This window comes from Eptatretus burgeri, chromosome 10, assembly GCF_056783735.1.
Source record: "Eptatretus burgeri isolate ZD-2024b chromosome 10, Ebu_testis_v1, whole genome shotgun sequence".
Taxonomy (NCBI): Eukaryota; Metazoa; Chordata; class Myxini; order Myxiniformes; family Myxinidae; genus Eptatretus; species Eptatretus burgeri.
Genome location: NC_140970.1, coordinates 21,893,219 through 21,908,751, shown reverse-complemented (window position 1 = coordinate 21,908,751; position 15,533 = coordinate 21,893,219). Strand labels below are relative to the sequence as shown.

The 15,533-nt window shown below is 44.9% G+C and overlaps 1 protein-coding gene across 7 annotated transcripts in view; it reads right to left on the bottom strand.

Moving 5' to 3' along the window:
• LOC147018066 (calcium/calmodulin-dependent protein kinase type 1D-like) overlaps nucleotides 1–15,533 on the bottom strand; it is a 164,622-nt gene that overhangs the window by 64,291 nt on the left and 84,798 nt on the right. For 2 of the 7 annotated variants that reach the window (XM_085897372.1, XM_085897370.1), the window contains one exon: nucleotides 13,740–13,814. The exons of 2 other annotated variants lie outside the window; for them this stretch is intronic. In XM_085897372.1, the coding sequence (XP_085753498.1) occupies nucleotides 13,740–13,814 (75 nt within the window). Of the gene's footprint in view, nucleotides 1–13,739; nucleotides 13,912–15,533 lie in introns of all 7 variants that reach the window. 3 more of the 7 variants (XM_085897375.1, XM_085897374.1, XM_085897373.1) reach the window with 2 other exon arrangements.

The following is a 15,533-nucleotide window of genomic DNA, read 5'->3' as shown; positions in this document are numbered from 1 at the left end:
GAGAGAAAAGAAACAGCATGTCCAAGGTAGAGCAACCAGGTCTGAATCTGAATTGATGATCTGAGATGAGGCTGCTGGAGAAAAGGAATGATTTTACGTCAATAGCGATGATGGATCCCATGACCTTGCAGACGATTGCAAGTACAGTAAAGCTCATTGGGCTATACTTAAGGGGGATCTATTTTTGCACCTTTTTTATGCAATGATGTGATCTTGGCAGATTTCAAATTTCCCAGGTGGATATAGGAGACCAATATATAGGATATAGGACAAAGGATAGAGGAGACCAGTCCTGAAAAAAGAAAGAAAGAAACAAAAAGGAGAATTAAAAAAAAAAGAACGTGTGAATACCTGACGTGCAAATGTCGAAGCAGCAGGTGACTTTATGACCCAGGGAAACGTGGGTCTGTGATGAGCGAATGTGCGGATAGCAGGGTCCGACAGTGCTTCAATTCAAACACAATAATTATTTTATAGCTCGTTTAAAAAAATCTGGAAGTTCAGCGCTACTGAAGCAGTCGAATACATCACCCTTAAAGATTGTCATGAGATGGTGAGTTGCAGTTGAGGAGACGGAGGATTTATTGATCACCACGGATGCTCGTAAATAGCCATTTTGTAGCCTCTTCTTGTCCATGCCATCTCATTCTATATATCAATGCATATCATGGTTCTTGGAAGTATTATGAAGGCAATAGATGTCAGCTCAAGGCAGATTAGATCTGTGATTTGCAACAGGTACAATATAAACCTGTACTAACCTGTTTCATGGTCGGGTTGTTGGTGACTAAGCCATATCCCCAACCAGGTTTCCTGGTGAGGAGGGTGTATGGATATAGATACTCAGCAGGATTAAGAACAAAACCTGTCAAAGGGCGGAAGAGATCCTAGTGAGCCAATGGCCATCCATATCTAGTGCCCAACTGTGTCTGCGGACGTCCTCCTGCAGTTGGGTTACTTTTTAAAAGAAGTTGGTGGCAGGATTTGCACTCGAGCCACCGTAGAATCTTTAATTCCACAAAAGATACAACAAAATATGAAAACACACTCCATGGGAGTACATCCTGTGCAGCTGCTCTCTGCAGGGCAGCTCACTGGATGACGGAAATGGGGGAAAGCCTTCGGGACCCCCACTCTTTGAGGATAGGAGGAAAACCACAGGGTAACCTTTCCGGGTCAGATTGCGGTAGTGTGTGTCGGAGTGGTGCTGAGGTATCGGACACCAGACAGCGGTCTCCTTGGATTAACCTGAGGCGGTCCCTTTGGGTGGGTGCCTGGAATATCCTATCCCGAAGAGAGAATGATCACCTGTCTCTGTTGTCATCTGAGCTCAAGCGATTGGACATCGGTATTGCGGCACTCTCTGCAGTTCGGAGATGGGATAGTGGCGAGATCATGGCAGGTGGTTACACCTCCTATTGGGCTGGTCACTCTGATGGGTACCATGCCCACGGAGTTGCTGTAGCTGTGTCTAATAAGTTGACACCAATGATAATTGAGGTAACACCAGTCATTGAGCGTATTCATCACTCCTTGGGTGTCATTCCCGAGTCTCTGTTTATGCTCCGACTGAGGTGAGTGATCTCACTGTGAAGGACACATTCTATTCCACACTTGAGTCTGTGGTTGATCAGTGCCCCAGACGAGATACTCTAACCTTCAGGGATTTCAATGCATCAACTGGAACTGATAGGGATGGTTATGAGACATGTGTTGGTACCTATGGATCTGGAACTGTGATCCAGAATAGCACTAAGTTCCTTGACGTTCCAAGAAGTCATCGACTTAGGGTGGCCGGTTCATGGTTTCAGCGCCCACAAGCTCATCGCTGGACTTGGTATTTCAACGATGGTGGTGTGGCAAAGGAGATTGACCATGTACTTGTTGATGGTCACTGGAGGATGATCCAGAACTGCAGGGTCTACCAGAGTACTCAGTTCCTCAATACCGACCACAGGCTTGTTGTAGCAACTCTGAAGTTGCAGCTTAAATCTGAGAGAATGGTGCCATCCCAGCCGAGGCTGGATGTTGACAAGCTCAAGGATGAGAGAGGGTAGCTGAAGAGTTTGTGATTAGGCTGAGTGGAGATTTGGGGGGGTCTGGGTGCTTTTGGGAATCCTGAAGAGTTGTGGAGTACCTTCAAAACCACCCTCCTTGATGTTGCCGGTAGATATCTTCGAACTCACCACAGGACAAAGAAGAAATTTGTCTCTCAAGGGACACTGGATACCATTGACCAGAGTCACAGGGCCAGGCTGAATGGTAGAGTTGAGCTGTTCAGGGAGCTGAGGCGTAAAACTGTACGTGCACTGAGGGTAGACAAGGAGGCCTATGTGTGAGGAATCTGTGAGGGGGTAGAGCATCACCTGTGGTCAAGTAATTCTCATCCTGTTGACATGGGAATTCATGCATTGCGTTTTTCCAAGTCTGTCCTTTGGTGTACTGCAGTTAGAGCGGAGGGTGGTGGCCTCTTGACAGAGGAGTCCGAAGTCTAGGCCTGCTGGGCTTATTACTTTGGGAGGCTGCACCAGGCTGATCCACCAGCTGTCGAGTTGGATGTCCATGTTTTTACTATCCCTATTGCAGATCCTCCAATGATATGTGATCGTTCATTTGTGGAAACACAGGCTGTGGTGAACCGGTTGAAGTGGAGTAAACCTCCAGGGATCTGTGGCATCCATGCTGAACTTCTCAAGGCTGGTGGAAATGCTGTACTCATGTCACTGCATGCAGTTCTGTGTTCTGCCTGGATCACAGGCATCATCCCAACAGACTTGACGAGAGGCCTTGTTGTCCCTCTCTGGAAAGGGAAGGGTGATCGCCAGGACTGCAACAACTACAGAGGGGTGACGCTGCTCTCAATGCTGGGCAAGGTCTTTGCTCGGATCATTCTTGATAGGGTTCGCCACCATCTGCTTGAGCACCAGCGTCCAGAGCAGTCAGGCTTTACACCAAAGAGGTCAACGATTGACCGTATCCTTGCTCTTCGTGTCCTCACCAAACGCAGGTGAGAGTTTCAGCAGGGGCTGCTTGCAGCCTATGTTGATCTCTGTAAAGCGTTTGATTCAGTGAATCGGGATGTCCTCTGGAGGATTCTTGGTCTATGTGGGGTGCCAGCAAAACTGATCAATCTGATGTCTCAACTATATACTGGTACTGAGAGTGCTGTGAGATGTGGTGATACCATCTCTGACTTTTTTCTGTTGTTACTGGAGTTCGTCAGGAGTGTGTTCAGGAGTCCCCACACTTTTCAGCGCTTATCTAGACTGGATTCTGGGGAGGATGTCGGAGAGATCAAGCTGTGGTGCGTCGTTTGGGAATGGCAAGATCTCTGACCTTGATTTTGCAAATGATGTAGTCATCTTTGCGGAGAGTCCAGATATCCTTTTGGGGTCCCTCGAGGTGCTGAATGATGAGTCGGAGCCGCTGAGATTTCGGGTTTCCTGGGTCAAAACTAAGATCCAAGCTTTTAATGACATCTTGGATGTTGCTATCTTGTCTGTACCTGTTTGTGGTGAGGATTTTGCGGTCACAAAGAGATTCCTCTGCCCTGGCAGCGATATTCATGTCTCCGCTGTCTGTGAGTCAGACGTCATTAGATGTCTGGGTCGGGCCTGGGGAGTCATGGATTCACTGGATCATGGGGTGTGGTGCTGCCAGTACCTGTGCGGGAGGACAAAAGTCTGAGTCTTCAGGTCCTTGGTGCTTCCATTCTTGTTCTATGGATGTGAGACTTGGACTCTGATCAGGGATCTGAGATGGCGATTTAATGCCTTTGGTACCAGGTCTCGTCGGAGAATCGTTCGTTATCGCTGGTTTTTTTTTTTTTTTTTTTGTATACCTTGGTCGAGGCTCGTATGAGAGCTAACACACAACTCACAGCAAGGAGGCATGAGACAAGAGGGGTGGGAGTGGAAGGGACAAAACATTGGGGAACAGACACAGGTGAACTGTGGAAGGGAGAGGGATGGGGATGGGACGGGGAACATGGCGAGGAGAAGATGGACATTACAGGGACTTTCAGGAAGGAAAGCAGGAGAATTGAAGGAAGTGGGCTTGGGTGGATTATCGGGGGTAGAAAAGATCGAGGATTTGGATGGGGGAAGATAAGAGGTGGTGGTGAACAGCTGTTTTGAAAGCCTGGAGGGAAGAATGGGAAAGAATAGAGTGAGGGAAGTTTATTCCAAAGGTGGGAAAAAAGAGGAATGAAAGAGTGAAGATGAGCAGTGATTCGTGATTTTGGTAGTTTTACCAGAAGGGGTTGTTGGCGGACCTTGAGCGCCCTGTGGAAATGTGGTTGGGACAAATCGCAGAGAGAGCAGGGGGGCAAGGCTGGAGAGGAGTCGGTAGAAGACAGAAAGACCACCGACCAACCTGCGGTGATTGAGTGAGAGGCCCAAGGACTCAGCTTCATTGCGGGAGATGCCAATGATCTTAAAAGCCCTGGTTTCGACAGCGTGAAGTCGGGAAAGGTGGGAGGCAGGAGCACCAGCCCAGAGGGGGAGAGCAGTACTCCATCCGGCTACGGACAAAAGCTTTGTAAGTAGTCAGGAGCTCAAGAGGGCCGAGGAAGGACTTTGCACGACGGAGGATTCCCAGTCGGCGACTGGCTTTTGAGGCAAGGTTGGAAATGTGACTTTCCCAGGAAAGGTCATGGCAGATAGTGAGACCCAGAAGCTTGAAAGAAAAGACTTCTTCCAGAGGATTGTTGAGAAAGTGGATGGGGGTTTTGTAAACGGTCCTTTCAAAGAGACATAGTGAGAGTGTGAGATTTGTGTGGATTGAAAGACATGTTCCACGTGTTGGACCAGTTTGTGATTTTATCCAGATCTGCAGTGAGCGAAGAAGCTGCTGCTTGCCGGTCTGAGGGATGACAGATGGTACGGCAGAGGGTGGAGTCATCGGCAAAGAGAAATAGAGGATTTTCCAGAGAGTCCGAGAGATCATTGATGAAAACCAGAAAAAGAACAGGGCCCAGAACGCTACCTTGAGGAACTCCAGCCTGCACAGGAAGAGGGGATGAAAGAACTCCATTTAGGCCACACGTTGATCATGACAGGAGAGGAAGTCTGCGAGCCATGAGTGGAGATGGCCTTGAATACCATGGGAAGAGAGTTTGGTGAGTAGGGCAGGGTGCCAGACTGTGTCAAAAGCACGTGATATGTCCAGGATACGGCTCGGATTTCCTGTCTGGCATTGAGGACCTCCATCCATTGATGGGAGAGCAGTAGCAGCATATCCAGGGTAGAGTGACCTGGTCTGAAACCAAATTGATGATTGGAAATCAAGCCATTGGAGAAGAGGAAGGATTTCATGTCTGAAGCAATGATGGATTCCATAACCTTGCTGATGATTGGGAGAAGGCTGATTGGTCTGTAGTTACAGGGATCTGTTTTTGCACCTTTTTTATGCAGGGCAGTGATGTTAGCAGATTTCCAAGCAGATGGCAAATGACCTTGGGCAAATGAGAGGGTGAATAGAACAGAGAGAGGGTGAGCAAGAGCAGAAGAGCAGGCTTTGAGGACACGTGGGCTGATGCCGTCTGGACCGGTTGCAGAATCTGACTCGAGGTTTGAAAGCAAGCTCTCCACCTTGTCAGGAGAAAAGGATACAGAGTCCAGGGACAGTTGGGTGCGACTGGGTAAAGTGGGTAGAGATAGTGATGGGTTTGGGACACAAGATTTAGCTGCAAACACCGAGTTTAGACATTCAGCTTTATCACGTGTGGAATCAGCAGTGTGGCCATTTGAGGTAAGGGAGGGGATGGAGGGGGAACATACACCAGAAACAGATTTGATTAAACGCCACCAGGATTTTGAGGAGGGAGAGAGGTTTGAGAGTTCAGACTTGAGATGAGAAAGATGTTGTTTTCTGGCTCTCCTGAGGGTAGATACACACTTGTTCCGAGCTTTGTGGAAAGAACTGAGATTGCCCTCAGTTGGGTTTGCTTTCCATGAGGCAAAGGCAAGTTGTTTCAGGACAACTGCCTCACCACAAGCTTCAGTAAACCAAGGGCGGGAGGAAGGGTAAGACAACTGAACACGAGAGGGGATAAATCTGTGCATGAGGGAGAGCAAGTTTCTTTGAAAGAATTCCCAGGATGAGTTGATGTTTGAGAAAGTAGTGATAGGAGACCAGTCTGTAAGTTTGATGGCTGCTCAGAGACCCTGCCAGTCGGCTTGAGTGAAATGCCAGACTCGACGGCGGTGAGGTGGTTCTCTGATGACAGCCAGAGAGATGTCCACTTTAACAAGGACGTGGTCAGAAGAACCAATTGGAGCGAAGGAAGAGCAGCAGATATTGTCAGGGAAATTTGTCAAAATCAGATCCAGAAGAGATGGAGTACCATTGGTTGAGATCCGGGTCGGGGAAGTTGACCGATTGAGTCAGTCCCCAATGAGTCACAGAAAGCTTTTGCTGATGTCCCATGGCAGGTGAGAGAGGTACCCACACCTAGCCAACTGGCGTGATGACAATTGAAGTCGCCACATAAGAGGAAGAGAGAGTTTGGATGAGAAGATAGAAGATGGTCCATGTTTTCGGAGAGTGAGGTGTAGATGGAGTCATCACTGTTCGGTGGACGGTACAGTGCACATATAAACATGAGGTGGGAGTGGAGGGGAAGCCGAAGCCAGAGGTATTCCTGGGGGTGTGGGGGAGTGAGAGCAGTGCAGGGAGAGTGAGGAATAGAGTCTTTGATGAAGAGAGCAACACCTCCACCAGGACGAGGCTCAGGTCTGTCATACCGTAAGAGGGAGTAACCAGGGAGAGATACTTGGGAGTCAGACACGTCTTGGGAGAGGAAAGTTTCTGTTAGGCAGATAATTCTGGTTTGTCAGTGGCAACCTGCATGGAAAGATCTGAAAGGTTTGAGCGAAGGCCCCGGATATTTGAGGTCCACACTTTTAATGAAGAGGTAGGGGAGGAGGCTTTGGGTGCAGGAGGTGGAGGGGGCGGGGAGGGTAGGACGAGGGACGAGGGGGGAGGTAAGGAGGGTTGCTGAAGGAGTGTGGGGTATTGCAGAATAGCGAGGGGAGGGGGCCGAATGAGGAGGAGAAAAGGCTCTGTGGTGCTGGGAGAGAGGGGGACAAGAGACAAGGAAGATGGCAGTTGAGGATTTGAGGAGGTGGAGTGAAGAGATGGAGGTGAGAGGGCAGTGGACGGACGCAGGTTGGTGGATGAGAGGGTCGGCAACTTTGAGAAGGAAGAGTGAGGGGGATGAAAGGTGGGAGAAAGGTGAGGGGGGAATTTTTGAAACAGGTGAGAGGGAGGCTTGGAGGGAGAAGAGTGGGATGGTTGCTTTGAGAGTGAGAGTGAGGGGTGAGGGGGGTGAGTTGGCACTGAAGTTGGAAAAAAAGAATGGTTGATGGAAAGCGAGCATCCATGGCAAACTGTGGTTTTTAAAAGTTTTAGGTCAGAGATGCGATTTAACACAATTCTTGATGGATGCAATGAAGGCGAATTCAGAGCATGGAGAGAAGAAGCGCTGTAATAGTTGGATTTTTTAGGCAAGGAATGAAGGAGAGGTCGAAATGAGAGCAGTCTGTTAAAATAGCAGAAGAGAAGTGCATTGTGAAACAGTAAAGAGTACCACATGTGTGAGAGAGGAAGATGAAGCATTATAAGATCGTTTTTGTTGTTAATATTAATGTATGAGAGAGTTCAACAGATGGTTGGACTTTGTGTCCATTGAGCAGTTGCTGAGAGACTCAAAAGAGATTTGTTACCTGCATGGTCCATGACCATCAGCTGCGGCTGTGTGGACATGTGGCTCGTTTTCCTGATGCTGATCCTGCTCACCACATTCTCTCAGCGAGGGAGCCTCGTGAGTGGAGGAGGCCAACAGGCCAACCACATCCCTCATGGTTGCAGCAAATTGATCAGTATCTCAAGGAGATGGGGATGGGCCATGCATCTGCCTGGGGGATGGCCAGATGGAGGCCCCTGGTGTACCGGTGGAAAGTGGATGCAGCAACGCACTGTTCTGGCGCATGCTCCCATACCTGACCTGACCTGACCTGAATTTGTGTGCTGCAGGATGGGTGGAACTTTCATGCGTGCATGGACACACGCACGGACACAGGCACGGCTCATTGTATCTATTCTATAAAATAACTCTGTGTGTGGCCGTGCATGCGTACGAGTTCCACCAATTGGTTGGACAGTCCATCTGATTCAACCCACAATTTCTATTACTACTGCCACCATATTTCTATACTTTGTACAAGTCTGAGGGTTCATCAGCTTGCTTTGTAAGGCTTGCACTTTCTGACACTTTCTCAGCTTTATCTTTTTATTTTAATTTTTTGAATACAATGTTGTGGCTCGTATGAGAGGAAACACACAGAACGTGCAATAAGGGGAACAGGAGATAATAGGGGCAGGAGAGTGAAGGACAAAACAGTGGGGAACAGAGGCATTAGGAGATCTGTGGAAGGGAGAGGGATGGGGTGGGGTACTCGGGGTAAACAAGATGGACACTACAAGGACTTTCAGGTCCTTGCACTACAAGGTCTTTCAAGAAGGAAAGCAGGGAATTTGAAGGAGGTGGGTTTGGCGTAGATTAACGGGGGTCAAAAAGATTATGGTTTTGGATGGGGGAAGATAAGAGGTAGTGGCGAACGGCTGTTTTGAAGACCTGGAGGGAAGATCCCCCCCCCCCCCTCCGTCTGCTCATTTCTCACCCTCTTCTGGCCGGGACTTATTTGACATCCCCTAAGAATTACAAGGATGCAATCGTTTTGGATATAGGAGCACAACATTTCACAGTTGCCCATCACCTTGGAGACTTAAACCTGAACCACTGGTAATTAAGGTCTGGAAATCTTTTGATGTTGCTTCATCAAAGTGGATGTACTTCAAAAGCCCCACAGGGGCGGATTTAAAATGCATAAGGAGAGGTCAGAGTTCTGAAAACATTACAGCTGAAATAGTTAATTTTAATATCTTGCTGAACAATGCTGTGAATAATCTTTATGTCATACTAAAATGTGGAATTACATGCTGATTGATCATGACATGTTGCTCACCAATCAGAACTTTCAGTGTCACTCCAAATGTTAGCAAAAGTCTATCTGTGACTGGCTAGGAATTTAACAGGATGAGCAGGTATGGTGAAAGCAAATGAACGACTGTCAGTGACATTACAGTACATTCACAGAAGACAAAAATACATTTCACAAGTTAATAAGTGCCCTGAACAGTTTCCACTCTGCCTGGACTTTCTCCACTGGCTCATGCTATTTTTGCCAACCTGCCATTGTACGCAGTAATTACATAAAGGCTGATAAATATAGCACAAACACTAATCCTGACTTTATGAGACTGAGATAAGTGAGCAAAGGGTGGTCATTTTAGTTCTATACTAAAGGAATATATATTGAGTATCTATTTATAACTATAAGAGAGAGAGAGCGAGAGAGATGTGTGTGTGTGTGTGTGTGTGTGTGTGTGTGTGTGTGTGTGTGTGTGTGTGTGTGTGTGTGTGTGTGTGTGTGTGTGTGTGTGTGTGTGTCGGTTGCCAGTTTTTCTCAGAGATGGCTAAACGGATCTTTGTCAAACTTTCAGAGGTCCATCAATGAGTACCGAGGAGTGTTTTAGACAAAAAAAAAATTCGAAAATTTTGAAAAAAAGTTGAACTTAAAAAAAAATCCCTCTATAGTGTCTTTGTAGCCAAGTGAAAGGATATATTAAATGATCCCTGACCCCATTCCTTAGTGGGTGTGAGGAAGTGTTTTCAGGTCCCACAAAAAAATCTGCATAAAGCAACCATAAAAGACTACACAAAGTAAGCCCTTTGCTGTTTCAAACCCTTCCCAGAGTTCCTTCACAGTTGTAAAGACATTCAAAAATAGTGCATACATGAGAATCCCAATGCCACACATACATGAGAATCCCAATGCCACACATACATGAGAATCTCAATCTCACGTGGGAGGCATACTGGAAGCACGCACACTTGCTCTCAGCTGTGTAGCCTGGGTTTGAATCCTGACCCAGTTATAAACTGTTACCCCAGTGTTTTACAGGCAGAGTGATTCATCAATGTGTGTGTTGTTAAACTGGACATCACATCTGCTGGAATTCTATCTCTATCTCTATCTCTATCTCTATCTCTATCTCTATCTCTATCTCTATCTCTCTCTCTCTCTCTCTCTCTCTCTCTCTCTCTCTCTCTCTCTCTCTCTCTCTCTCTCTCTCTCTCTCTCTCTCTCTCTCTCTCTCTCTCTCTCTCTCTCTCTCTCTCACACTCACACACACACACACACACACACACACACACACACACACACACACACACACACACACACACACACACACACACACACACACACTCTCTCTCTCTCTCTCTCTCTCTCTCTCTTGCTCTCTCTCTCTCTCTCTCTCTCTCTCTCTCTCTGAATGTATATGGACAGAGGTTATGCCCAGATGTTGGTTATCTCCACACATATCCGAACAGTGGTTATCTCTGCACGTATGCGGACAGTGGCAATCTCCACATGTATCTGGACGGTGGTATCTCCACAAGTATCCGCACTGTGGTCATCGCCGCACCTATCCCGATGGTACTTATCTCCGCATCTATCCAGCTGGTAATTATCTCCACACATATCCGGATGGTGGGTATGTCCACAAGTATCCAGATGGTAGTTATCTCTGCACGTATCCACACACTGGTCATCTCCACATGTATCCGGATGGAGATAAGTGAGCAAAGGGTTGTCATTTTTCTTCTATCTTTTAAGAATATATGTGGTTGTCCCCATATGTGTCTGGAAGATGGTTATGTCTGCACATGTCCAGATGGTAGTTATCTCCACATATCTGAACAGTGGTTATGTCTGCATGTATGCGGACAGTGGCAATCTCCACAAGTATCCGTATGGTGGTTGTCTACACATGTATCCAGGCAGTGGTTATCTCCACACATATCCAGATGGTGGTTATCTCCACATGTATCTGGACGGTGGTTATGTCCACACATATCCGGATGGTGGTTATCTCCACAGGTATCCGGACAGTGGTCATCTCCGCACCTATCCCGATGGTAGTTATCTCCACACATATCCGGATGGTGGGTATGTCCACAAGTATCCAGATGGTGGTTATCTCTGCACATATCCGCACACTTGTCATCTCCACATGTATCCAGATGGAGATAAGTGAGCAAAGGGTTGTCATTTTTCTTCTGTCTTTAAAGAATATATGTGGTTGTCTCAATGCGTGTCTGGATGGTGGTTATGTCTGCACATGTCCAGATGGTGGCTATCTCCGCACATCTCTGAACGGTGGTTATCTCTGCACATATCCGGAGGGTGGTTATATCCAGACGGTGGTTATGCCCAGACAGTTGTTATGTCCATACATGTCTGGACAGTGGTTATCTTCGCACGTATCCAAACGGTTATGCCCACATGGTGGTTATTTTCGGACGGTGGTTATTTTCAGACAGTGTTTATTTCCGGACATGTTGGGATGGTGGTTATGTCCGGACGGACCCCCTCTCACACTGCCTTCCCTTGCCCTCCCTTCACGCTGCCTTCCCTCGTCCTCCCCTCAGGTTGCTTCCCTTGCCTTCCCCTCACACTGCCTTCATTTGCCCTCTTCTCACACTGCCTTCCATTACACAGTCTCACACTCCCTCACGTTGTCTTCCCTTGTCCTCCCCTCACGCTGCCTTCCATTCCCCCACCGCTCCTCGCACCCCCTTCCTTCCGCACTCGCCACCCCTCCTCGCTCCCCACCCCGCCTTGCTCCCCCTTCTTTCTCACTCCCCCACCCCGCCTTGCTCCCCCTCCTTTCTCACTCCCCCACCCCACCACACTCTTACACCCCTCCTCGCTCCCCCTCCATTCTCACTCCCCTCAATATTCCCATCAGCGAAGCGACGGGTTGTGTTTCCTTGCATTACATTATTTGTTAGATTATTGTAGTATTGCCTGCTAAATAATATGTGATCAATTAATTTTGAAATATAAATAGTACTTGGCTCTCTTTTTTTAAACTCTTAACCTATCGGGCATACACCAAACAGTTCTGGGAGTAGCCAGGAATAATATAAATTTTAAAAAGGCTCTTCTGGCTAAACGGTTGCATATCCGCCGCCTATTAGGTGGGGAAGGAGCTTACGTGAATCAGAAGCACTCTGGGGAGGAGCTTCTGCTACATGCTAATGAGGGCCAACAAGCCTGAAACATGTGTCAGTGGATGTTCCCTCACCGGGGTGGACTAATCTATAAAATTGAGAATGAAATTCTCTTCCCAGTATTAGCTGCAATGCTGCCCGACTGGGAAGTAATGGGGCTGTAGCTCTGTTGAGTTCATGCCCAATAGGCAGACTCTCTGCAACTGTTCAGCCAGAAACGCCTTTAAATTTTTTTTTAAATATGCAGTACTCGCGGGCACTCCCACCCTCTGAGCGGGAGTACCCTTCTCGGCCCACCTTTCATGGGCAATGTGCTGCGGCACATTCATGGAAATGCTCTATATTTTTTTGTAATTTTTGAAAGAAATTTTATTGAACAAGACATGTCACAAAGCTGACTCACAGTTTCGGGCTTGTTGGCCTTCATCAGCATGAAAAAAGGAAGATAATTTGTAATACTGGCTACCAACAAAGGTGACGTTATTTCTGCCTGAAGAATGATGCTGGGAAACACAAGCACACCCAATTGGTCAGTGCCGCAACCAATCGGCAAGTGAATAAAGGTGACAGCAACAGCCACATAACCTCTTATTATTATCGTAAGATATATATATATATATATATATATATATATATATATATATATATATATATATATATATATATATATATATATATATATATATATATATATATATATATATATATATATGAAGAAGAAGAAGAAGAAGAGGAAATTTAGTCTTAAATGTGGTAAACCACCAACTTCAAATACAACTAGAAAGGCACTTGGTAGAGCGCATCGTCTCACCTTGCACACTCTTTCTGAACAAAAATGCCATTGTTAACTGAATCCGCTACTATTATGTGCACATACCCATATTATCCATGCACCCTATTACATCACATACATTGCCATTATCCATAGTTTTCTTGATTATTAGGATATTTAATAACCACTTTTGTGCACAATAAGGGTAAATATGAAAAAAATTCAAACTAGATTCCACATGGCTCGTCAATCATATGTATGAAGAATGAAGCTTCACATAGATCTGTTAAGCGGTTCTGGAGAAGAAGATTTTTACGTTTTTATTTTCAATCCATGTGACCTATGACATCAGAGTTATCAATAAAATATCTTCAATGGGTCCTCCCTCCTATGTTTAAAGTTTCTTATCGATTGCACAAGCGGTTGCAGAGTTAAAAAAATGAAGCAAAAACATATAGATGTGGACACATACACAGACAGACAAACAGACAGACAGACAGACAGATGCATTACAATAGTCCTGCAATCCCTTTTAGGTGAGACTAATAAAACTGAATTTGAGCAAATAAAATATTACAATGAAATTAAGATTAAATCATTGAAATTATGTTGCAGTGAACAATAAAAAATCATTGCGTATTGGTGGAATTAAAATTGGAAGGATGGAAATGAAAAAGAAATAAGGAAGAAGGATAAGAAGGAGAATATAAAGAGGAATAGGAAGATGAAGAGGGATAGCAAGAGACGATTTTTGGGATTACTTCCTGTCCAAGCCCATAAAGCAGAGATGGATCAGATAAGGGGTAGAAAAAAGGGACTCACAGCTGCATGACCAAGTACAAATGAGTTGGGCTTTCATAGATATCCTCCAGCGACACAATGTTCTCATGCTTGAGCCTGCACGAATGACAGCAGGACATGTCTCACTCAGAAAAACTGTGTCCGATCCTCCAGCTCCAGAAGCCCTGGTAAGTATACAGGTACAGTGCCACCACTGACACAGAGAGATTATATTCCAATTATTTTAAAAACACAACGCTCATTTATAATGTATATGTTGGAAAGGACTTATTCCTTAGTTATGAATAAAAGTTAAGGTAATAGAAAACATGTTTACATTCATTTCCATAATAAAAATTGTGATCAAATAATTCCGTCATTCACTCGAAACGTCAACACATGTACAGTGATACGGATCCTAAGAGCACCTCGTTCCCTGGGATAATCATAAAATGTATAATCAATAGCTTTTAAATGTGTAACCGAAATGAAATCATGCTTAACTCGATCATAATCAAAATCAAAATGCTTTTCCTCACAATATGAATTGAAATAAAAATATACAATCAAATGTCCTCATCTACATTGTAAAAAAAATTTCATTTGTAAAATGTAACATCACCATTAATTATAATTAGTTATTCTGAAATATAAATACTAAAACAGCATTACACTTAAAACGACTAATATATATATATATATATATATATATATATATATATATATATATATATATATATATATATATATATATATATATATATATATATATATATATATATATTTGTACCCACTTAGCTCAAAACTAAACATTCACCAGTTGTAGTCATGAGTTATAGTTATAATTGTGAATAAAACACATTATGAGAAAATTTCATTCAGGAAACAAAACCAAATGTAAAAATAGTTTAATTCATTGTGTTAAGCACATATTATATGCATTATCATCATGTTGTCTAAAACATGTTTCAAACTAAACTTCCTTCAACTCACTGGGTTTTTGGCCTCTCAACCACCCCAAATTCAAACCACAGCCCACAACCTCATGGCGTTTCCTCCCAAGCTAAGTTGACCCATAAGGCAGTTCCAATCTTAGCCCTTTTGCCAACAAACCAACTATGAATCACAAATGCTAAAACCAAGCAGTTGCAAATCTCATGATGACCCAAGTGATTCAGCTGCAGTGCTATGACAGAGTGGGTGGCAGTTTCTGGCTGGGCCTGGATGTCTAAGAAAGCAGTTATGCGGAAAAAAGCCATTTTCTGGCGATACTGGTGTAAAATCACACCATATTTGACACCAGGCAACAATTCACGAATGTGGCCGAGAGAATGTGCTACTTTCAAGTGCATCACACATGACAGCATGTTCCTTTCCCTCCGGAAATTCATAGCCTTCCGGCAGGGAGCTCCCTCAATTAGAATCAGTCAGGCATGACTGTCAGATCAAAAACAGACTGCTGGGCAGGAAGCAAGACCTGTCACAAGTATTGTTGGAAGCTTCTTCAATTCCTGCTATATGTCAATATTTTTATTTATCTTCCTTATCTCACTTCCATCATTATGTTTTCTGCTTATATTACATCCCACTTCTTTCTTAATATTTACATTTTTAAGCTCTTACAGAATATACTAAAAAAATGTGGTGACTCGCCAACAGGCATTTCATTTCAGTGTCATCCCATTGTTTGTTGACATATTTTGGGGTTATCTATGTTATATATATGCAAAAAAAGGAAGAAATAATATGACCACACTATATAATATGTATTCATTTAAAAATAGTTTTTAAGTAAGATGAACACAAAGACTGGATTTTCTGCCCCTGCACACAATG